The sequence below is a fragment of the Chinchilla lanigera genome, unplaced genomic scaffold, assembly GCF_000276665.1.
Source record: "Chinchilla lanigera isolate Chin_1 unplaced genomic scaffold, ChiLan1.0 scaffold00133, whole genome shotgun sequence".
NCBI lineage: Eukaryota > Metazoa > Chordata > Mammalia > Rodentia > Chinchillidae > Chinchilla > Chinchilla lanigera.
This window is the reverse complement of record NW_004955534.1, coordinates 1,543,054-1,568,051: the sequence shown is the minus strand read 5'-3', so window position 1 is coordinate 1,568,051 and position 24,998 is coordinate 1,543,054. Positions and strand designations below refer to the sequence as shown.

Here is a 24,998-nt window from a genome sequence, read left to right as displayed (position 1 = left end):
TTTGGTTTTTGCTGTTTGATGAGCAATGAAAATGAGCAAGTAAATTATAATTTTGTTTAGGTTTGTAAAAAGCATACTTATTTAAAGCTTTGTTAATCAGATATTTAAGTGAATCAAAAATATTTGATTTAAAGATGCCCTATGATGAAAGTTCTTGAAATGAAACATGAACTTTTCAATCGCACATTTTAGCTTATTAGATTTTCTTTAAAGTGGGGTACACCATCAATATTTAAATATGTCTCCAGTAATTTTAGGGGTTTTCTGAAAGATTTTCCACTTGTGTGCAATTAAAGTTAGTTTATTCAGGTATTTGGATGGTGTTTTCTGGGAGAAATTACTGACTTTAACATGTAAAAAGAGAAATCTGATTTGCCCAATTTGATTTTTATAGAATATTTTGAAGAACCATTTTTTTTTGTCTTTTTGAGACAGGGTCTCACTGTGAAGTTCAGACTAGCCTTCAGCTCACTTTGTAGCCCAGGCTGGCCTCGAATTCTCCCGCCTCAGCCTCCCGAGTGCTGGGACTACAGGCGTGCACCACCATTCCTGGCCATTTTTCTAATTAGGTGTAGCAATTGAACATTTCTCTGTGTGTGTGTGTGTGTGTGTGTGTGTGTGTGTGTGTGAGTGAGAGAGAGAGAGAGAGAGGTATCCATTCTTTTCATAATCTCAAACTTGAGGGAAATCAGAAAGTATAAATCCTGCTGTAGATTATATCTTTACCTCTGAACTAATGAAGATTCTTTAGATAAAATTTCTTAAAATTAGACTAAAAACCGTTGCTTAGGGTTGTGCAGCTAGTTAATAGAAGAGTCAAGTGTAGACCTTAATTTTCTTGACATCTAGCCCTCCCCCATTTATACCTCCCACTCCTAAACATGACTTGAGTAGTTGATAGATATAGAGATAAACATAAGCCCTCTGAGGTAGTATGATCTTACCTTTAGCTTGGAATCAGAGACCTGAGTTACAGAAAAGAGTGGAATTGTCCAGGGATACTGAAAATTAGTAGCATCTCATTTACCTGACAGCCACTTCTTTGGTAATGACAGTTATCAGGTAGAATTCAGCATAAGAAATAAGCATTTAGAAAGTCTCTGAATCATCAAAGAAGTACCAGAGTCCAAAGTAAGGTCATGCATATAATAAAGTCTCCTAGGGAAACTCCTAGGATCCCTGTTCCTTCACTATTATAACTCAATTTTTTTAAAACTCTGATTTCCCAATTCAATACAGATGAAAAGCCAAAATTAAAGGGCAAGGAAAGTTTTCTATGGGTAGGCCCATGGCCAACTGTAAGTACTGAAGGAAATACAAAACTATAAAGCAGACATTCCAAGTTTAGTAGCCTAGGGTCCTTTGGTGTGAAAGAAAATAAATTCCCTACACTTTAGGGTCCTGTGAGGGAATTACTATATATTAAAATAACATTTAAGTATGCTAATTAAGAAAGAAAGGGAGCATTATACATCCTTCAAGAATGTATTTAAATTTACAAATTACTGAAGGTGCAAGTCTTAGTTTACACATGTACTTATTTACAAGCTGCTTTTGAAACTTTATTTTTTGTTTGTTTGTTTGTTTGTTTTGTTTTTTTTGGTTTTTTTTGGTTTTTCTCCGGTACCAGGAACCGAACTCACGACCTTGCGCTTGCCAGGCAGGCGCTTTTGCCGCTGAGCTAAATCCCCAGCCCCGCTTTTGAAACTTTAAATTCAAAAATATTTACAAGATGGTATTATGAAAAGATTGTAACTGGTCCTGTGTATGAACACCAGAATGAAGGCAGTTAGCACTGCTTCCCGAATTAGATTAAACTGATTAAATCAAGGCTTTGCATCCTAACCTGCCTTTAACAGCTACAATCAGTGCCTGATTGACTTGGAACTTCCACGAAGGGAAATCATGAAACAAATTTCCAGACAAATGCAAATTTCATTGGTTGCCAAAATTTTGATATTTTAAGGTCTTAGCTAGAAAGGAGGCAATATTGCAAAGTGATTGAGAGAGTGGGCCCTGGAATCATACTGCCTAAGGTCAAATTCTGGCCCTGTTATTCAGTAGCAGTGCAATTGAAATGACTAAAGGCAGATTTTTGTTCTGTAAAGTAGGGGAGAGTAATATAATAACCTGATGGAAGGGTTGTGAGGACCAACGAAGTTAGAACATATTAGCATAGTCTTCGGTACTGCTTAATAAATTATGACCATTGTCTTATTATTTACAAGAACCCTTTGGGGCTGGGGATTTAGCTCAGCGGCAAAGCGCCTGCCTGGCAAGCGCAAGGTCGTAAGTTCGGTTCCCGGTACCGGAGAAAAACCAAAAAAAAAATAAATAAATAAATAAATAAAATTTTAAGAACCCTCTAGGGAAGCCTCGAGTTAGCGGCATTATATAAAAATTTGCTGCTCCTTATGGTGAAATGAATTGTTCTTTTCTCATCTTGACATGTGATACAGGTCATTTTAGCCAACTTTGTAAATTAAAGTATGCTTTCACTTTTAACTAGGTGCTGATGTTCTAAAAATGGATTGAAAACATTCTCAGAAAAAATTTAGCCTTATAAACTACTGTGGTAAAAGACAGTTGGCTTAATAAATTAGAAGCTATATTAGTTTGAAATATTTTGCACCAAGAACTTAACAACTTTATAATATTTAAAACATGCTTCAAACGTGAACATCTGTTGTTACCAATTTTTTGTTTAATATCATCCTTTGCAAGCAGAATCCTATTGTAATCACCAGATAAAATTGTCTGGTTTTTAAACCTCATGTTCTGTGTTGTTAAATAGTTTAGAGCATAACAAAGTGATAGAGTACTTTTGTATGTTTCAGAAATTGGACTTAAACTCCCTACTTCTGACAGACTACCAAAGTGCCTTTCAGAAATTTGGAGCAACTCAAAGTTGCTGGAGGAACTACTGCTTGCTGAGGTGGTTTTAACCCTTTTCTCAGAGGATAAAATAGAGTATAGAGAAACTTAATGATCAAATTATATATCCACATCTATAATAAATGTTAGAAACAATGTTGAAGCAAGGTTCATCTGCTCAGAAGCCTATTTTCACTATTCCCCCCCCTTATATCTCAAAAAGAAGTAATACTCTGGAATATATCCATGTGTATCAGTAATTGACCAGTAACTTAAATTGTGTGAATGAACAGCCAGAAAGTGCTATTTTTTAAACCAGTTCCATACAGAAGATAAATGTAGCTTTTTTTTGGTGGGCAGCTAATATACCTGACCATATTTCTCAAGGTATAATGGTCATGGGGAAGACAAATTTTCTTGCTTCATCTATGGCATTGTTTTTAAAAACATAAAGCTTATCTCTTTTTGCTTTTATACCTATGTTGCAGATAGACCTTCCCCTCCAATGGCATTCAGCACTTGCATCACGTGGCAATTTGAGCTCCTTCAGGGTTTTTTGGTTTTATTTTTGTTGTTTCGATTCTGCTGTATTGTTGTAGACATCCATTTGCTGGGGATTTTTTAAAATTAGAATACTCTTAGTCCTAATCAGCTCTTCATATGCAAGATTTTATTACATAGCAGTATATGTTTGCCAAGGGACCTAAATAATTGGTGTACAAATATTTTGATTTCTGAAAATTGACCTTTGCTAATACTCATTTGTATTGACCAGACATTAACATTATACAAGCACTGTTTTATGACACCAATTTCTTGGTTTTTGTTTGTTTGTTTTTTACAGTGCTGGGCATCAAATCTAGGGCCTTGTGCGTGCTGGACAACCACGGTACATCTGAGCTATGCCCTCAGACCTTTCTTTGTTAATTTTTTATATAAGCCTTAAAAAGTTTTCAAGCTAGACTCATCTGATTCACCTTATCTCTAGTGCTAAAACATAATACAGATTCTATAAATGTTCAATAAAATGATTGCTTTTTCTATAATGCAAAAGTAATTTTTTTTATCAAACTATATTTTGAATTACAAGTCAAGGATTCCTGTACCAAATGTCATCTCCCAGCTTGACATATAAAGAACATGATAGTAGGCCTCGTCTTCTCATGGTTCTCCCCCAAAATGTGACTTTGAGGAAAAGTCACTGAATCTCTTGGAATCTGTTTCTTTTTCAGTAAAAAGAAGCTGTGTTATTGTGTGGTCTTAAAGTTGTTTCTCAATCTGAAGTTATATCATTTATAATCATTGTATTTATTTTTAAAACTTAGGACTGGTGTATTAATTATTATTAATAATTAATTTGTTGATTAACTATTAGTTATTAATTAATTATTAATTATTTCTTCCTGCATAGCCCTGAAGTATAATAGTTATAGGGTGTCTGATAACTGCATTGAAGCAGTTATCAGGCTGCTCCTATTTGGTGGGAAAAAAAGGAGGGAAGGGTGAAAATAATTGGTGAAAAGTTACTTTTTAAAGTTACTGTATCTAAAGTAGCCTATGTTTAAGAATAGTTTTGCTCCAATAGAAAAAATGAGAGAAGGAACAGGAGTCTTTGAAAGTGAATATGAAAAATTTCAGCTACACTAAAAATCAAAGAAGTACAAATTGAAATAATAAGGTGTATTTTTACTGCCAAACTAATAAAAATTTTGAAATAACAAGTCATTTTGGACAGAAGTATTAAACATGCATTCATAGAATAGTAGTAGAAGTTGATACAGCAGTTTTAGGTGGCAATTTGAAAGTGTCTCAGATTTCTAAAAAGTTTATTTACTTTTGATCTGTACTTCTACTGCTAGAGAAAGTTATTCATGGAGTTGTGCATAATTTTATGTACAAGCGTACATATATATAGAGAGAGAGACAGAGACAGAGACAAAGAGTCCACTGAAAAATGCATACATCAGGAAAAGAAAAATTGGTATAAATATTTTAATAGTGAAATTATTGAGACATCATGAGATTAATACAAGTTACCTTTGGCTTCTATAATTACAAGGGGTGTGCAAAGTGGTGGCCATTAGCTTCCAGACATTTATTAGTATGGTGAACTGCTGAAATGCATACACATTTTTTTGGCGGACTCTGCAAGATATATGTAGATTATATACACACACAAAAGATATTCAGATCTCTAGGTAATGAAATTATATATGAATCACTTTAATTTTCTTCTCTTTTTTCTTTTTCATGTTTCCTATATGCAAACAAGACCTTTAAATCTCAAAATATATACATATTTTTAAAATGCAGGCTTATCTTTAATAGTGTGTAAAAATAATTCTTTTCTCATCTCCTCTGTTTAACACCTTGTTTTGTTTCCTAACAGGTCTCCAGGAAAAGTTGGGCTTTCATCATTCAAGGTAAACTTTGCTTTTTCAAAGACATGTGTTTAGAAATCATGTGCATTTTTATTCATTTTCTCATGGAACTCATTGTTTTATTGCTCTTTTTAGCTTACTTTTTGTTAAATAATGTTACTATAGCCTTGTGGGTATAATTAGATAATCTAGAAATACCTAACCTAATATTATGTTGTAAGGAAGGGATTAAAAGTATTTTTTATATTTCCACAAATTTTTATGATTGATAATTTTTTAAAGAAAAGAGCACTACAGTATATCTGTGTATATGGATATGTGAGCTAAAAACGTAATACTAGCATGACAAAAATACAGAATAACCAAAATGTTTGTTTACTTCTTGTGGACATATGTATTGGTATCATCATTATATATAAAAATGAATCCCAGCCATATATCCAAGCGGAAGAGTTTGGTATTGAGACATTGTGCCACTGAGAGTCTTTTTTTTTTTCTTTTTTTCTTTTCGGTGCTGACGATGGAACCCATGTTTGGCAAGCACTGTACCACTGAACTATACCCCAGCACCTGAGAAAGAGACATTTTAATTACCTGAATTTTACTGAACAGAACTTTTTACATTCATATGTTGTTACTTGATAGCTTTAAAACTTGTCAAATTTAGTACTCAACACATTTTGATGTGAAAATTTTTTCCTGGTTCTCATCCTCTGTTGGTACTTGGTGCACAAGCTGAACTTACTCATGTTGATTGCCTTGTGACTCTCTACCCTTTCCAGCCAAAACAGTTTCATCTGCTATAACCAATCAACAAGAACTAAGGTATTGCTATATAGCAAATAGAGTATGTATTGTATATGCATGTTTTTGTTTATATGCGATCTCAAACATGCTCTGTTTTTTTAGTTCTAGTATAATTTATTTTACATGCATTGGATACTAGTCTCTGATAAATTGTTGTAAAATTATATGCGATATTCTACAGCAGTAGAAAGGAATAACGTGCATGAATTTCAGTATGGGGGAGCAATTCACAGAAACATATATAGTATGATTCCTTATGTATTAAGTTCTAAAGCATCCCAGATTAAAGAATATATTGTTTAGATACATCATTTAGAGATCCAAGCATGGTAAACCTATAAAGAATGGCAAGGGAATGAAAAGCACAAAATTTAGGGTATTGGTCATCTCTGAGGAGGACTGATTGTAATGGAAATGGAGAACAATACGCAAGAGACTTAAAATTTAATAGTAATGTTCTTTTGCTTAAATGGAGTACTTAGGAAAGATTATATCATAATTCTTTTTTTCTTATATTTTGTAAAACCTCAATGTTTAATGAAAAGTAAATTTTAAAAGTAATACATATTCTTGTTAAAATTTGCTCCAGGAAAAATGCATATGTATAGTTGAAAATTTAGCTTTCCCTCCCATTTCTCATCCCCTACCGTCAATCTCCATATCCAGAGGCAATTACTATTTGTGCTCGTAGGTTTTAAAAGCCACATAAGGCTAAGATATTTTTAGATTAAAAATAGGTTTGGGGTATTTAGTTTATCCCAATAATTATAGATTGTCCATAACTTGAATAAAATTAGATAGCAAATGTACATCTTTAGTGAGTAAATATGAGGTTGAATATTGTTCCTTTTTTATTTTGAAATAATTATGAATTCATAGGAAGATACAAAGTACAGAGAGGCCCTATGTATCCTTCATCCAGTTTCTCCACTGGTTATATATAGTACAGTATAAAAACAAGGAATTTGATATTGGTACAATGTGAATGTATAGTTCTATGTTAGTTTGTCACAGTGTATGTCTGTATTCAAAATGCAGAATTATGTCATCACCACAAAGACTTCTCTTATGCTACTCTTACACCTACCACCCCTCATCATCCCTAAAATATGTTCTCCATCTCTGTAATTTGTTATTTTGAGAGTGTTCTATAAATAAAATCAGTATGTTACCTTTTGAGATGAGCTAAGAGAAATGAGATCCATCAAAGTTGTTTCACCTGCCAATGGATTGTTCCTTTTATTGCTAAGTAGTATTCTGTGATAAGGATATACTTAGGCTATTGAGTATATATTATGTGTGAAAATCTGTAATATCTTAATCAGTACAAAGAAAGATGTGAGATAGTCTTTATTTTTGGTGTTTTTTTCCAGTCTAACAGACATGTATACAAAGAGGCACTGTGTGAAATCTTGTTTGTAGAATAGGTGCAGTGTGCTACAAGATTGGAGGAGGAAGGGCAAAATAGAGCAGTCAGGAGATTACTATTACCTGGAACAGCAGGAAAAACTTTTAGGGAGCAGATAGAACTTGTGCTGGGTTTTGCAAATTTGGAGAGGCTTGCATGGATAGATGAGAACAATTGGGAAGGCATTGGGAAATTGTGTGAACTAATTAATGTCTAAAGGCATAGGATTTACTGGGAGTATTAAACTACTAGTATGACCAATGTAAAAGCTTTTATAGTAGAATGTTTGAAAAATTAATTGCGGCCAAATTGTGATGAGCCTTGGATATCAAGTTAAAAACTCTGTCCTTTAAAGTTTCAAAGCAGGCTATTTAAAGACAGTTGATATATGTGTTACAGTTGTCCTGAACAGGTTTTTCTGTTTGTTTATTTTGTGGTGCTGGGCATTAATTCCAGGACCTCCACATGCTAGGCAATCAGTCGCTCTACCACAGAGCTACAACCCCAGCCCTTTTAAATTTTGAGACAGAGTCTTGCTGAGTTGTCCAGGCTAGCCTCCAATTTGTCATCCTTCTGCTTCAGCCTCCTGACTTAAGCTAGGATTACAGGCAAGTGCCACAGCACATGGCCTACGACCAAGGATTTTGCTGGCGAATTAAGAAAACTAATGGAAGGGTAAAAGAAAATTTGAAGGAAGAAAAAACCTTAAAGCTGTTAAGAGGAAGTTAAAATATCAAGATATGAAACCCCCTCTGAAGGGAATAGCTTTGAAAAGAATTGCTGGATGGAAATGATAGCATTTAAGAATTGTTTCCTTTTTTAAGTTTTTCAGCAAAAAAGAGTAGCAGTCATATTTCTAGCTTTTGTTTTTAAATGTCACTTCAGGCTGGGTGTCAAGTTTGAGGCCAACATGAGCTACATAGCGAGTTCAACGCCACCCTGAACAACATTGCAAGACCCTGTCTCAAAAAACCAAAATAAAGGGCCGGGGATACAGCTCAACAGCATAAGTGTTTGCCTGCCAAGCCTGAGGTCATGAGTCCGATTCCCGGTACCAAAAACAAAACAAAAAACAAAAAAAAAATGTTGTTTCAGTCATTGTTCAGTTTTCTCCTCCCTCACTATTAAAAGCTAGAAGTGACCTGATTTTTTTTTTTTTTTTTGGTCTTTTTGAGGCAGGGTTTCACTATGCAGCTTAGGCTGGCCTTAAACTCACTTTGTGGCCTAGACTGGTGTTGAACTCATAGCAATCCTCCTGCCTCAGCCTCCTGAGTGTACCATCATGCCTAGCTCTGTTTTTTTTTAAACAATTAATGCTTTTAGGTTAAATTTTAGTAGTCATGAAGATATTTCTGAGTATAGACTAATTTTATGGAAATTCTTTGTGAAAAAAATTTTCAAAAATTTTTGTTGGTTGTTCTTATCAAAATTAAAAAGCTCACATTTTATAGCCAAATATTGTGAGGAAGGTAAAACAACTCGCAGTAGAGGTGGAGCATAACTGTGCTGTGAATTGCAAAAAATTAAATTATCTCCTGTACCTTTTAAGGAAGCATGTTTCTGATACTGTGGTAGGTGGAGGTTATAGAAATGACCTGAGAGGGAGAAGCTGGAAATTAGAGTACTGCATTTTAGTAATGGGACAGCCCACACCCAGGAAGACTGTCTGAAGTAAAAAATGAACACTGTCTCAAGTTTAATACATTGGTGTTGATTGTCTGCAGACACATGCTTGGCTTACATTGCCTTATCCCCAGAGCCAGAATGTGGTGTTAGGAGGACCTGGACTCTACATCACTGGGAGACAATTATACTTGAATGGACATAAATATCATTATGTCTGTGTCTGCGTGAAAACTTCAGATAACTTCTCTGGAAATCAGGTCCTCTGGCGGGTATCCTATCACCCTTGTAAATTTGTGAATTAATAGCAGCTTATCTTGTAAAAGTTGCTAACTTTCAAAAGTTCAAAGTCCAAGAGAATTTTGTTTTAACCAAATAAAATAGACTTTTACTTGGTGCTTGGCAGTTTTGGTTGGCATAACTCTGTTCATCTGTCATCTTTGTAAGTACTTAATGAAAACAGATTACATTGAGGTCTACAAATTATTAATGTGTATTTCTGTGTAGCTTAATTTAGGGAAAATATCCTTGGAATTATATTATAAAATGCTTCTGATTTTCCTGATACTGAATATTATTGGAGGATAATTAGGTTAAAATGTTTCATTTGTAAACTAGTTGAAAGTGTTTCTCCTATATACATTAACTGTTCTTAATGATAACGAGCTTTCAAGTTATTTTGTCAAAGTTATTTTACTAATTAGTTTTGATTAGATTTTCTTTAAAACTAGGAGTCAGTTAATGAATATATAAATATAAGAGATATGTACTAACTGGAAAAATAAACAGTATGGGTTGTTCAACATTCTTTCAGCAAATGATTACTTATTCCCAGGCACAGGGCAAATAGTGGTGGGCATAACAAATAAGACCCCTGTTCACATGGAGCTTACATTCTAGTGGAATAGAGAAGAGAGAAAAACTAAGTAAATAAGGTTATTTCAAGATGGTCCAGAATGACTTTTCTTATAAAGTAACACTTACACTGTCACCTCATGACAAACAACCTTCCAGTTTGCCAGAGTATGATTGATGGGTGAGGGAGATGAGAAGTGTAGAGATATCAAAGATGTAGGCTCTCTAATATCCATCTGTCCAGAGGTTGTTGTCATGTTAGGCCCTCATGAGCTGTGCTAGAGTTTAGAATTTACCTTCATAGTTAAGATTCCATGGAACATTTTTTCCTCTAGAAGAATCTGTAAAAGATTTGTAGAATTCCCCAAATACTGGGGAGGAATTCAATGAAACATTTTTTCATGTTGAAGGTATTCAAAGTCCTTTAGGAATTTCACTGGCACATAAAATCTGTTAGCATAATCTCTGACCAGTTTTATCAGGGGGCCTATCATGATCATTTCCTGATACTTATTTATGTAAGTGCTACTTAATACTTATATACATCCTGATATGTCTTGGGTTATTTATCTGTAAAATATGGTATCGAGGAGCCCCGCAGTGGACCCCACTCTCCCACAAGGTGTTATGGTGCTCTGAAAAGAAAGACCAAGAGACAAAATGGCAACACAGCAGGGATCTAGGATGACCAGTTGTTTATGGGGAACAGAAGGCCACCAGGTGGCCAGAATCTTGGCATTTACTGATTGAGGAAAATGGTGAGGGGATTATGGGATGACTTACAGGTTGATGGTGGTCTTTTGCAAATGAGGAGCTTTATGTTGATGAGGATGGTGGGGAGAGATGGGAAATTAATAAAGAGTTTGTCCTTTCCCAAGGTGAAACCCTTTTTGAATTACTACTTGGTTTGGGATGTCTTCAGCTGATGTAATCTGGCCCTGGGGTATCACAGCATCCCAAGGACCTTTGAGGCCTCAACTGTGACTGGAGACACACAGAGTTATGTTTCCACATACCATATCCAGCTCACAGGCAAGATTCTAGGCCTTGGACAAGCCCTAATCACAATTTAATTATGAAATGATTTTTCCCCCAAAATTATATAGAATGCCCTCAACAATATGGTTACAGTGACTTTCTTCAAACAAGCTCTAAGATACACACCAAGAATGCTGAATTTTTTCTAAATATTACTAATCACATTCAGATTTCTATAATATTTAATATTTTTTATTAGTACACCTTTGCAGTACATGATTACATTCATCCATGGAGAGTTGGTTTATGTTCATAACAGCTATACTCCTACAGACATAAACAATTGAAGTTGAAAATGAATATTTTGTTATATTCACAAATATGATTGTCTTATTTTGCCTAATTTTCCCTATAGAACTGCAGTATCAATTTCTACCCTCTGTATCCTCCCAAATATATATATATATGTACGTATGTGTATATAAATGTATACGTAGATATATATGTATTTTTGGTGGGTTTAAACTTTTCGTCTTTTACTGTTTGGATGGCTTGACATCTGGTTAAGTCTTGATTTATTTCATCTAAAGCATATAGAATTAATTTTAGAAAACAATGTGTTTCTCTGTGTTACATGTTTTTTAATTTGTACATATTTATAGAGCAATACTTTTGGGGAAATATTTCTGATTTAACCACTTTCCTAAATCTTTTATTCTTTTCAGCTACAAAGGTACTTAGAAGTTCTTATCTTTCATTACAATTTTTAAATTTTAAAAAAGTTGGGCAAATTTTTACATTTAACAATACATATCCTATTGCAGTAGAAAGATACCTCTTGCTGATTGTTAGTTTTCATATGTAAATCATATTGTCCCAGTTTGCATAAAATCTCTGGGCATCACTATATAAAGATATAAGCCCTTTATGGTTCTTTAATTTACTAATGCCATATTTTCTCATATGTACCCCTTTAAAGCAGAGTTTTAAAGAAAGGATGTCAACATTTGGTTTCTATGTCTTCTTTTTTTTAAACAGGAAGCAGAGAACACTGCATACAAAGATGGAAATGACTCCCCTGTGCAAGAATTGAAACAAGATGTATCTAAAAAGGTTTGAGAGATATAATGTTAATATTAGTGTATAGCAGACATCACATTTACATGCTATGTTTAAAACAGAATTTTTTCTGTATTTTTTACAATAGTACCCTGTACATGGTGAATCATCAGTGAATATTTCTGGAATCCATTGAACTTATGATTGAAGTCATATCAGGCTTTTTTTTTTACAAATTATTTTCGTACTCTTAATTAGTAACTTATCCTTGAAACAATATTTTTAAAAATTGATTTATGGTTGTATTTTCTTCGAACAAACCATAGCTACTCTTAAAGTTGCTCCTTAGGAATTATAGGTATTGAAAATTTCAGTACAGCACATCCTGATATCTTCAGGAGTAAGTGGTTCCAAGAAGTCCTTACTGTAATAATGTCTTTGATACCATATACCGTGTAAAGAATCAGTGCTGTGAAGCAGCAGAGGTTGTGTTACTAGCACAGCTAGCACAAGATAAATATATTGAAAATGGGCAGTTCTCAGTATCAAGATAAAACTCAAGGAGTAAGATAGTATGTGTGTATTCATTCATTTATAAAAGTTTTGAGTGTTTTCTCCACCTGAGGCTCTATTCTAGCCTGTGAACTCCTGGAATCTACCAAAATGACACACTATCTACCCCAATATTTCTTTAACAGCAGCACTTTTGACATGCTGGGCAGGATAATTCATCCTTGTGGAGGGAAGGGGGAACTGTTGTATGCATTTGTGGGGTTATTCTCCCTGCCAGGATACTAGTAGTAGCATCCTCCCACCCCATCATAACAGCAAAAAATGTCTCCAGACATCTCCAAATGCCTTGGGAGGGGTGTAGGGCAAAACCCACCCCCCATGGAAAACTATTGTACTACCTTTACATAATTTAGAAGTTTAATGGACTATGTATTCAATGTTGGTCATACTTTTTCCTTCCAAAGAAAAGTTTCCCTTTGGGAGAAGTGGTAGCATCGTGTGCCAGCATATGTAACAGGAATGGGGCCATTTTAAACAAGGAACTTCTCACTGTTCAAACAGCTCTCTTGGTTTTTCAGGACTCCCCTCTTCTCACCCATTTGCATTCTTTTCTAACCTAATTGTACTGTAGACAGTTTTATATTTGATCTTTTACTATTTCCAGCTGTACCATTTTAATACTCAGTTTTTATTTGGTGTATCAGTTTCAGTCAAACAAATGTGTTACAATATATGTAGGCATTCTTGATTGTAGAAACTAACCATCTTTTTATGTTTCCACTATAGTTTTCTTTCCCTTTTTAAGAATTTTTTTTCTTAGTTATCTATGTGTAACTTACACATTTGTAATTTATCCTATCTATGGTAAATAGCCAAAAGAAATCATGATTTTTAAGGAGCATTTAGGAACTGAAAAAAAATAGTGGAAAAACACTGTGGGATAGTAGAGAGGCTTAAGACTTGAGCTATCACTTTCTAAGTTCTAGCCTTTTCAAGTGAATTATGTATTTAGCATTAATGGTGAAGTCTGTAGGGACTGAGACCTTGTCTCAAAATAAACAAAATTTTGAAAAGGGCTGAGAATGTAGAGCTGTGTAAAGGCCCTGTATTCAATCCCCAGTACCACTACCACCAAATAAAATTAAAAAAAAAAAAGAAAAGAAAATAGAATAAAATAAAAAAGACTGTGAACTAGGACTCTGTTCTGAAGTACATTACATTTTAGTAGTAAAAATTTGATAAGCATACAACTAAATATAGTAAGTGTTCATATAACATTACAGACTGTAAGAACTTGAAGGGAGACTTATTCCCTACTTGGAAGTAGGAATGGTGAAGACTTCATGGAGAAAATAGCATCTAAACTGGTTCTTGATGGATGGATTGAGACAGGCAGAGATGAGAGAGGAAAAATATTACTAAAGACATGGAGATGGGAAATATACAGAGTGTTTGAGGATGAATGTAGTTAGGCCTGGATTATGGGAATACTTTATGTCATATTGAAGTATCTGGGTTTTAGTTTATAACCACTGAGAAAGCAGGGAGCTTTTTGAAGCAGACACTAATTTAGCATGATCATTTCAATGTTAGTCTTGGTTGTCACTGTTCTCTTGGTCTTTTACTTTTTATTACCTCCTAAAATCCCGGGAAAAATGACAGGGCCAGGCATTGTAGATAGATACCAGGGGGCCATATAAAAAATCTGAAAACGGGCTTTCTTCTCCAGGAACTAATTTTCTTGTGTGGAGAAAATGAATATTCAGAGCTAGCCCATGTATTCCCTCTGTATATTATTGTTCATACTATAATTAATGGTAAGAATGACAGAAGTTTAGAGGAGAGAGAGGTTATTCTGAGGAAGGGGATCAGGGCAGACATTTTCACACATTTAGACCCGTTATGGCATGGGCTTTTACATTATACACAGCGATCACTTCATACCTGTGCTCACCTTGCCCACTCACGTCCCCCTCACTTTCAGCAGATAATCTTGTTTCCTACTACATGTAAACATGAAAGGCTAAAAACCCTGAATCCATTCCTCTGCATCATCTCTCACTTCTCTTGCCTGCAAACATATTTGCAAGTTTTACTGCTTTTTTATGTCATCCATTACTGAGAATTTAGTATTCATTTTGGATTTTTTTTTTCTGCCCAAAGGAACATGATGTTATACAAAGAACATTGGATTTTTAAGAAAGACCTTGATAAACATTTTGGTGTTGTATCTGACTAGCTGTGGTACATTTGGCAATTTCGTAATACTTCTATCTCAGATTCCTACTTTTGTAGAAGAAAGATAGATACTCCATTTATTATGTGTGACAATTAAATGAGAATATGTACTGGGCATAATATACATTAGGCCTTTTTTCCTTCAGCTTATAAAAATGCTGGGTCACATTCTTGCAAGCTGTTCATTTTTTCCCCCTTTTGGTACTAGGGCTCAAACCTATGGCCTTATGAATGCTGGGTAAGTGCCAGTCATTTTCAAAACCCTGTCTCTAGGTCTTCCACTTTAATTCATTCATTCATGGTTTTGTTTTTTGTTTTTGCAATATTGGCGATTAAATGCAGAACCTTGAACAATGCTAGGCAAATATTCTAACTGAAATACATCCCAAGGTCTTTTTATTTTGAGACGGTGTCACTGATTTCCCCAGGCTGGCCTCAAAATTTCAATCTCCCTGCCTCACCTTCCTGAGTAGTTGGGATTACAGAAATGCCTGGCTTCTTGTTCACTCTTAAACCTGTTGTAATCTGCTTTCTGTTTTCACCAAGGTCCTCCTTGTTCAGTAAGCACTTAATGGACAAATGAGGTGGGCTTTAGTTAATATTCCTCAAGTAAAAGTGAGATAATTTCTAGAATTAAAAATTTGAAGATTGAGAAAAGCTAATATAAGGAATATGCTGGAAAATCAGGGATAAATATTACTGAGCAACAGTGGTATCCAGTTCAGGTTAGCATGAAATAGTGGTAAGCTAGATCAGGGTGGTACATTCTGTGATACATTCTACTATGTTAATTCTACTATGTTAATTCTACTATGTTAATTTGCTGGAACCAAGGTAAGAAAACAAAATTTATCCATGGTTGGACATGGTTAAAGGATAAGTGGATTGGGAGATTTAACTTGTTAGTAATCACAAAACTAGTAGAAAATATATTTTCTTTTAAATAATGCTGGAAGACATAGCCTGTCTATATTTCATAGCTACAGATAAATAAGCAGAGGGGACAAGGCAAGATGGGATAGATGTTGGAACTCCTTATAGACCTGCCATCAGTCTGAATAGTGGAATATTAGATATAATGCAGTTTAAGAATGTTAATCTCCCTATATGTACTGATTTTTTCTAACATAGGCTTGAGTTCAGACCTAAACAGGTGGAATTGTTGTCCTGGATGGATTTGGGTTCTCACAGTTTTGTTAACTAGACTCAAACCAACAGGCAGTTATTGCAACTAATTTGACATAACTGTAAATGACCTATGACATCACAAATATTAAAGTAAGTTTAGGCGTAAAATTTATTTCAAAGGGTTAATTAAACTTTTATAACTATGAAGTAAACAGATTCCCTCTTATGATATCAAGAACTGAACTCGCTAGGTTTATACCAGTTTCATCACTTACCAACCCCTAAAACCTTGGCCAACACACTTAATCCTTCTATGTCTTACTTCCCTCATTTATAAAATGATGACTGTAGGCGTTTAATCTCATAAAGTTGTTGTAAAGATTAAAATAGCTTGTGTTAAGAACATTATCTGGCACACAGCTAAGTACTATATAAACATTTAGCTATCATTATATGCTTATAAATATCTTTATTTTTTAAAACTACTTTTTAACCTCTCATTAGATAATTGAAAGTATTATTGAGGAAAGTCAGAAAGTACTACAGCTTGAAGATAACTCTTTGGATTCCAAGAGAAAAAGACTTTCTGATCAGACTACTGCCAGTCCTGTTGTGGCTGATACTGATCTTAGCAATATACCTGGACTTCTAGCCATAGATCAAGTACTACGTGAAGATCCCAAAAAGGCAGAGAGTGAAAATGCATTTGAGGAAACTGAATTAGAATCAAAAGAATGTTTTCCTTCTGGTGATACCTGTGAGAAGTCAGTAGATGAAACCACTAAATTAACTGAAATAAATTCAGCTGAGCAGCTTAATGTGCCTGAAACAGAAACAGAAATACTGAACAAGGAAGCAGTGGAAGTCAAACAAAGTGATGTTCTAGATCCTGCATCCTCAGACTCTTTACCTACTAAAGAGTGTGCTGCTATAGAAGAGATGGCTCCTGCAAAACCCCCAAGACACCTCACTTCAGAACCTGATATAGTAGCTAGTACAAAGAAGCCTGTTCCAGCCCGCCCACCCCCTCCAGCTAATTTCCCACCTCCTCGACCTCCACCTCCATCTCGACCTGCTCCACCACCAAGAAAAAAGAAAAGTGAATTGGAGTTTGAGGCTCTTAAAACGCCTGATATAGATGGCAAGTATTAATTGAGTTATAAATATTTAAGTGGGAAGATTTGGGAATTGAAACTGTTTTAACTTCCTGATTCTGTTTTAGTTTATGCTATGTAGAACCACACTAGTGTCCAAGTTATAAAAATTAGTCCTTTAGAAATAGACAAAAAGTAAAAATGTTTACATTGGTGGTATTATATTATTATTAAATATTTCAGCAGACTCCACTCTTTCAGATCTATTACCGTCTGAGAAAATCGTATGGCATGGTGAAAGGACATGGGATTTGGAGAGTTAAGGTCTGAATTCAAATACTGCATCTCTGAATGTATGAGCCTGGGTAGTCTTTTTCTTTCTGATGTTTTTAAAGAGACATGGTCTCACTGCAGTGCTTAGGCTGGTCTTGAATTGCTAGCATTCTCCCACCTTAGCCTCCACAGTGCTAGAAGTACGGTTGTGTATATCGCCACTTTTGGCTAGAGCTGTTTATTCTTGAGAAAGTTAAATAACTCATTTGAACCATAATTTCCCTATATAGAAAAAAGAGTAATAAAGCCACTTTCTTCACAGGCTTGTTGCAAGAATCACACAAATAAAGTTAAAGCACCTTTAAGGTATATACGTAAGACCTGATAGAAATACTAGTTGTTGTTTTTGTTGTTGTTATTATCGTTGCAGTACCGAAAGAGAATATTCCATCTGATTCTCTCCTGACTACAAACATGGCCTCAGAGGGTACAGTCAGGGATTCTCACCCTTCTCTTGATTTGGCCAGTGCTACCAGTGGAGATAAAATAGTTACTGCTCAGGTTGGTAAATTAATATTATAGTCAATCCAGACTTTATTATACTTTATATAACTGGCTGATTTGTTGGTTATTGAATCCTCTTTCTTCTGTAAGCCACATATTTTCTTGTCCCAAATTTGGGCTCCTTACTTCCCTTGTGTAGCCCTGCTCGTAACTAGCTGAGTGAACCTAGCAAGCTATTTAGCATTCTGAGTCTTTGTCGCTCTGTTGATAAAACAAGAAAAATACCATCCTTGATGGTTTTTTGCAAGGATTGAATGAGCTAAAGTGTGTCAAGTATGTGGAAGGTAACAGGTATTCAAAAACTGACAGATGCTGCTGTTTATAATATTATTGACAGTAATCAATACCAACTAAGTCACTCTTCATTTACCTAACTTACATTGATCAAAAGTGGGGGACTTTTTTTAAATTTCCTCTTCCTAATCATAAAAAGAAAACCATTTCATTTACTAGGCAGTAGACTATAAAAAGGACAGATACTATGGATTTTACTACAGCCAAATTCTGGTACTCAGCGTCACTTCTGGGACTCAGCTATCTCAATAGCTGAGGTGGGACAGCGTAGCCAACTGGGAGATATGACAATGTAGTTGTGTTACAGCCTTAGAGTATCTATAGCAGCCTGGTTTTCTAAGCTAAACTTGGTCTGTAAATTATTTTTACAAAGTTGTTTTTTAGTTTTTATTTATATTAGTATATATTTGCAGCACAGAGGGATTACATTCATTGTGAATTGGTATATTTCCACAGTATACCATAATTCTTTTTATTTCCCTTCCTGTCCCTTCTTCCCTTACCCTCTATCCTTTGGTCCCCTTCCCTTTCACAAAAGTCTGCTACAGTTTTTAAGATAGAAATGGTCTTTGCACTTCTAAAGGATTTTTTTTTTTTTTTTTCAAAAAAAGTGGACGAATATGCAACAGAAACTGTATATGAACTAAAAATGATAAAATATATTATCTGGCTCTTCTGGAAAAAAGTTTCCGGCTCCTGTCATGGAGCTGTCTGTGTGTAGCCTGAATTAGCAGCAGCCTTAGCAAAGAGCTGGCTTTTGGCTAGGTTCGAATAAAGCAGTTATTTGTTTTTAAGACTGCTAAGGCATTATTTCATGGTCAGCAGTAGTTTTGATACCTAATGTTTTTCAGTGTGCTAGAAATAATAAAGGACTGAGATGGGGGCATGATCTTAATTATGGAATTCTTTGTGTGTGGTAATGAATAATAAAAATTTATAGAAATTAACTCTACTTTGTGTTTATAAAATTTCAGGAAAATGGAAAATCACCTGATGGACAGACAATAGCAGGTGAAGTGATGGGCCCTCAGAGACCTAGATCCAACTCTGGGAGAGAACTCACTGATGAGGTAGAATTTGAGATTTTTTGCTACTGTTCTTCAAAACATAAAATATAACAATTATAATGTAAGATGATACGGTTCTGGAGATGGGTGGTGATTGCAGAGCAGTGTGAATATAATTAATGACCCTGATGTATGCAGTTAAAAATGGTTAAAATGGTAAATTTTGTGTTATGTGTAGTTTACCACAATTCAATATTTTCTTTATAATTGACATTTACTATTTATTTATATGTATGTGGTACAGTCTAATTATTTGATACCTGTATACAGTGTTTCATGATCAAATCAAGGTGTTTGACATTTCCATCTTTTTAAGAATCTATCATTTTTATGTTAGGAACCTTTGGACTCCTATTTATTTTGAAATATATAATAAATTACTGCTAGGTCAAAAATCGTATTGAAAATTATCTTTATTTTTGGTTCTTATGTATGTTGCATTTTGTAACTCTGACTTAAACTTGCCCTTTCATGTCATATACTGGAATAAATGCAGATGTATTGGCCAATTTACTTAGAATGAAGTTTTGAAGTAAGGTATTTTTTAAAGCAGCACATTTTAAAAAACTACTGTACTTTGGAAAGCAGTTTGCCAGTTCCTTGAATTATTATGCATAATGTTACCCTTACCCAGCAACTCCATTCCTATGCATACACTGAAGCAAAATGAAAACATGCACACAAAAAATGTACAGATATTCATACTAGCATTGTTTGTCATTGTCCAAAGTGGAAACAACCCAACTGTGCGTACTGATACATGGATAGTATATCCATTCATCAGTTCAAAGGAATGAAGTGTTGATATATGCTACAACATGGCTGAACCTTGAAGACAGCATGCTAAGTGAAAGAATCCAGACACAAAAACCTACATGATTGAATTTATATGAAATGCCTGAAAAGGGCAAATCCGTAGACTGAAATTAGATTAATAATTGCCTGAGGCCAGGAGGAGAGGGAAGTGAAATGTGAGTGCTAATGAGTAGGTGGTTTCCTTTTGGGATGATATAAATATTCTAATTTAGTGGTAATGGTTGCACAACTCTGAATATCTTAAAAGCCATTGAATTATATTCTTTAAGTGCATTTTTGTGGTATGTGAACTGTATCTCAATAAAAATGTTAAAAGTTATCATGTGCAGTATTGAATGTACAGTGTCTAAAAAGTCCTTAAATTCTTGAGGTCCTTGTAGACTCAAAAATATAATTATCTTGGTGTTATTCTTACCTCAGGAAATTTTAGCCAGTGTAATGATTAAGAACCTGGATACTGGAGAAGAAATACCTTTAAGTCTTGCCGAAGAGAAACTGCCAACGGGTATTAATCCGCTCACTCTACACATCATGAGAAGGACAAAGGAATATGTAAGGTATGTCCGAATTTTGTTATCATTTATAGTATTTCCAAGTAGTGAAGGTTTCTCTGTTTATGAGCTATGGCAGTCCCTAATTTGGACTTGGAATTAAAATAGTTATATGTTCTTTAATCTTGTTCTCTCTTACAACTGAGTACTATAAATCCTAAACCCTAGAGTATTTAGTTTTCTCTTAAAAATGATTTATATTATACTACGAACAATATAGAAACATACTGAGGCTAAAAAGCCATGTGGGATGAACACCCACTCTTCTGAAACCTTGCTTTTGTAAGTGCTTGTACTGGTTTTGTAGAGCCAGAAAATAGCTTTAGAGTGAAGTGATTGACTCTACTGTAAAATATAGGTAGATAAAAGGAGAAATTTCTAGAAAAGCAAGTGCTTCTTTATTAAATATAACGCATGATATATGTGGTGAGTAGGGAAGAAGATATTTACTAGTTATTTTTTAACATTTCTGTGCACTACATTTTTCCCAGCAAAAAGGTTGTTTGCCATAGGTTTTTCATAAGTTACTAAATTGCATTCACTTAAATTTTTTGTGTTGCCTTGCTTAAAGTTTATTCTTCAGTCTCTAAAGCCATTGAATTTTCAGGATCATCATTTAAGCTAAAATCATATGAAGATTATTAATATAGTTTTTTCTTACTCTGATTAGTTGATTATATAGTACATTTAAGGAGATTTTTTAAAAATATAGGAGAAATGCTTTCTTTTAAAACAACTTCCCCTTCTTGTAGCAATGACGCAGCACAGTCAGATGATGAAGAGAAGTTACAGTCTCAGCCAACAGATACTGATGGTGGAAGATTAAAACAGAAAACGTGAGTTACAGTACAGCACTTTTCTTTTTCTCTTCTTTCCTTTTTTTTTTCTTTGAGATAAGGTCTCACTATGTTGTTCAGGCTGGCCTTGAACTCTCTAAGTAGCCCAGACTAGCCTGCAACTCCCAGTGATCTTCCTGCATCAGTCTCCCAGATGCTGGGATTACAGGTGTGCACCACCACACCCAATAGTATTACTTTTCATATCAAGCATTTATTAGAAAAATATGAGGACTGCCATACTGTTTTAAATCTGTGCTCTACTAGTTTACATGTCTGTTCACCACCACCACAACTCCTTGTCCCAAGTGATACTATTAATAGCCAGCCAGTTTTAAAGCATCTGACATAATAGTAAATAAGCAATATGTTTTATATCATCCCTGTATTATTTTTGTGGTGTTACATATCAGAAGTATTACTAAAGAAAATGATTATCCTTGAGGTTATCTTCCCTTTTCCTCTTCATCCCTGCAAATCGTATTTGTCTTTCTAAATTCACCTATGTGTGATTCTTCTTGACTACCCTAATTCATAGCAACTTTTCCTTTCCCAATTTCTGTAATACTTAATAGTCCATATAACTTACTTCTTCCCTTTCTCATTATTAAAGTATTTTCTTATCTAAAAAGTGAAAGAAGTACATATTCAACAACTAAACCATATGTTGCAAAAGAATTTTCATCTTACTGTCCTTCTTTTTACCCCCACAAATGTCTAACACAGTGGTAGGCATATAAATTGTACTTCCTACAGAGCCGGTATGTGTTAACACTTCAGATATCTGAAATTTGGCATTCTAGCACTATCAGGAACCTGAGAATTAGGAATTATTCAGGAGACAGATAAATAGCCAGGAGAGCTTTCACACAGTCCATGCACTAAAGCTCATTTTTTGAAGAGAAAAGCTTCTGGGGTTATTTAGCCATTATTCTTTGCCTTATACTAAAAAAAAAAAAATCTTGCCATCTAGTATCTCAGATCACAACAAAGTAGAAGCAGCAAACTGTAAGCATGTAAGTTAACACAAGAATATCAGGTCACATTCTTATTGTAAGACATCAGTCAAAAAATGATAAACGGATTCATATCACACAACTATCTGAACAGCAGCACTTCCTCATGCCATGACAAATGTAGAACATAATCATATTTGCACTGAAAGCTGAGGTAAAATGATGAGGCAACTAATGGGCAGAAGAGATTGGCTCAGGTTTCTGGCTTCCCCAGATCCTGCCTATGGGCCTCAGAGACTAAGGGGAAACCAATAATATGGCCCAACTAAAAACTGCTTGCAAGGCCTTGCTTGTAAAAAATGGTAACAGCGACCCTGTACATCAAGGAAAGAAACTGATCAAATATTAATTGGCATTTAACAAGGCATAAAAGTATGTGTTTTAGAAATAATCTCATCTAAAATGATTAAAACATTTTCTTGGCTTTTAAAATAAAATATAAATCTTTAGAGTTATACGTAATAGAGACCTTATATTGGGTTTAGAAATGGTTGTTTAATAATCTTTTTGATTATCAAAAGTAATAAGAGAAGTATATAAAATAGGATATGAAAATTTCTTATAATCTCACCCCCAGAAATAATCATGTAGTAGTTTGATGTATTACCCACAGAAGTTTCTTTCTCACAAAACTAGGATTGTTCTGTTTCATTTTTTGTAACTTTTTATTAGTGTGTGATTGTAGTACATAATGATTACATTCACTGTAGGAAGTTGGTACATGTACATAACACATCTTAATTCTTTTTACGTCCCTTTCCCTTCCCTCTATCTCTTGGTTCCCTTCCCATTTGCAAAAAAAAAAATCTGTCTCCCTATTTGCTATTGCCTACATTTTATTTTGCTCTATAATTTATTTATACTTTCTCTTATATGAGAAACTATATGATATTAATACTTTGGACAAATCTTCATATCAGCACCAACAGTAAATATACTGCAGTCTTCCTTCGCACCAGACGTGGGTATTAGGTGCTGGTAATACAACATTTAAGGAGACAATTCCAATTAAGTCTCTGCCCTCACAGAGCTTCCCAGTAAATGGAAGAGACAGACACTAAACATGTAATTATGCAGATGAATCTAGGTACACTTACAGTGATCACTACAAAAAGAAAACTTTAGGATTTTGGCATATACAACAAGAAAGCTAGTCTTTTTGAGGGAGAGGTATTTGATCTGACACCTAAAAAGTGAATAGAAATTAGCCAGGGGAGGGATATTTCAGTTATAAATAACCACATGTACAAAGGCACTGAAGTGACTAAGAGTTTAACACATTTAATGAACTGAGATTTGTCTCATTCATTTTATTATATTCCATACATTTTTAGCCATTCTTCTATTAGAGACATTTTTTTTCTACCTCTTACCTATCCTAACCACTATAGTAGTGAGCATCATATATACATATAAATAGCTTAGCAAATTTTTAAAACTGCTACCTGTAACATCTTGAGATCTCATGAACTGGTAAAACTTTACACCTGACTTGTAAATGGTTTTGGTTTTAAGTATCATGTACTGTGCTTGGTTTTTTATACTCTTTTTTTTTTTTTTTTGGTTTTTCTCCGGTATTGGGAACTGAACTCACGACCTTGCACTTGCCAGGCAGGCACTTTGCCGCTGAGCTAAATCCCCAGCTCCTGTTTTTTATACTCTTAAAATAAAAAATTTGAAGCTAATATCATTGAAAAAAATCAATAAATAAATCCTATGAATGGATGTTTGAAGTGCATACTTGTGTTACATTGTACAAATATGCAAACAGAAAGAGAAAGTGCAAAGGACATTTTAGGCTAACAAGCATTGTATTTTATAAGTAAATTCCTCTTCTATAAATTTTTATTTTTATTAGTACATGTTTGGATTATGTAATTATTACATTCATCATAAGGAGTTGGCCTGTATATATAACACATCTTAATTCTTTTTTACATCCCCATCATGTCCCCTCCTGCCTCCCTCACCATCTCCTGATTCCCTTCCCTTTTGGAAAAAATCTATCTCCCTGATTCCTATTTTTTTTTTTGTACTGGGAATCAAACTCAGGACTTCACACTTGCCAGGTAGGCTCTGTGCCACTGAGCTGTATCCTCAGCCACTCCCTGATTCCTATTATCTTTTATTTTGCTCCTTCATTTATTTAGAGTTCAGGTTTCTTATATAAGAGAAACCATGCAGTATGTAAGCTTGTGTGTCTGATTGATTTCATAACATTATGGTTTTTTAAGGTACATCCATTTCCCTACAAATGATTTAAGTTTATCCTTTATGGCAGTGTAGTACACCATTATGTATAAAACCCACATTTTCCTTTACCCATTCATCTGTTGATGAACATATAAGCCACTTCTAAGTTTTAGCTATTATGAGATGTGCTGCTATGGACATGGTGTGCATGTTATATCCATGTGATATGATATGTTTAACCATTTCAGGAAGGTACCTAGAAGGGGACTAGTTGGGTCAAATGGAATTTCTATTTTTAGTTTTTTGAGAAACTTCCATACTGATTTCTGTATTTGTTGTACTAGTTTACATTCTCACCAAAAATGAAGAGGGGTTGCTTTTACCCTGCAGCTTCTCTAGCAATTATTGATTTCTTGATGATCACCAGTCT

General features: G+C 34.5%; 1 protein-coding gene across 1 annotated transcript in view; it reads left to right on the top strand.

Moving 5' to 3' along the window:
- The window catches only part of Wdr44 (WD repeat domain 44), a 106,413-nt gene that overhangs the window by 31,351 nt on the left and 50,064 nt on the right, over nt 1-24,998 (top strand). Inside the window, exons 2-8 of the mRNA XM_005410462.2 lie at nt 5,264-5,297; nt 11,965-12,039; nt 16,369-17,005; nt 17,662-17,792; nt 19,064-19,159; nt 20,393-20,529; nt 21,276-21,359. Of these exons, the coding sequence (XP_005410519.1) occupies nt 5,264-5,297; nt 11,965-12,039; nt 16,369-17,005; nt 17,662-17,792; nt 19,064-19,159; nt 20,393-20,529; nt 21,276-21,359 (1,194 nt within the window). The remainder of the gene's footprint in view (nt 1-5,263; nt 5,298-11,964; nt 12,040-16,368; nt 17,006-17,661; nt 17,793-19,063; nt 19,160-20,392; nt 20,530-21,275; nt 21,360-24,998) is intronic.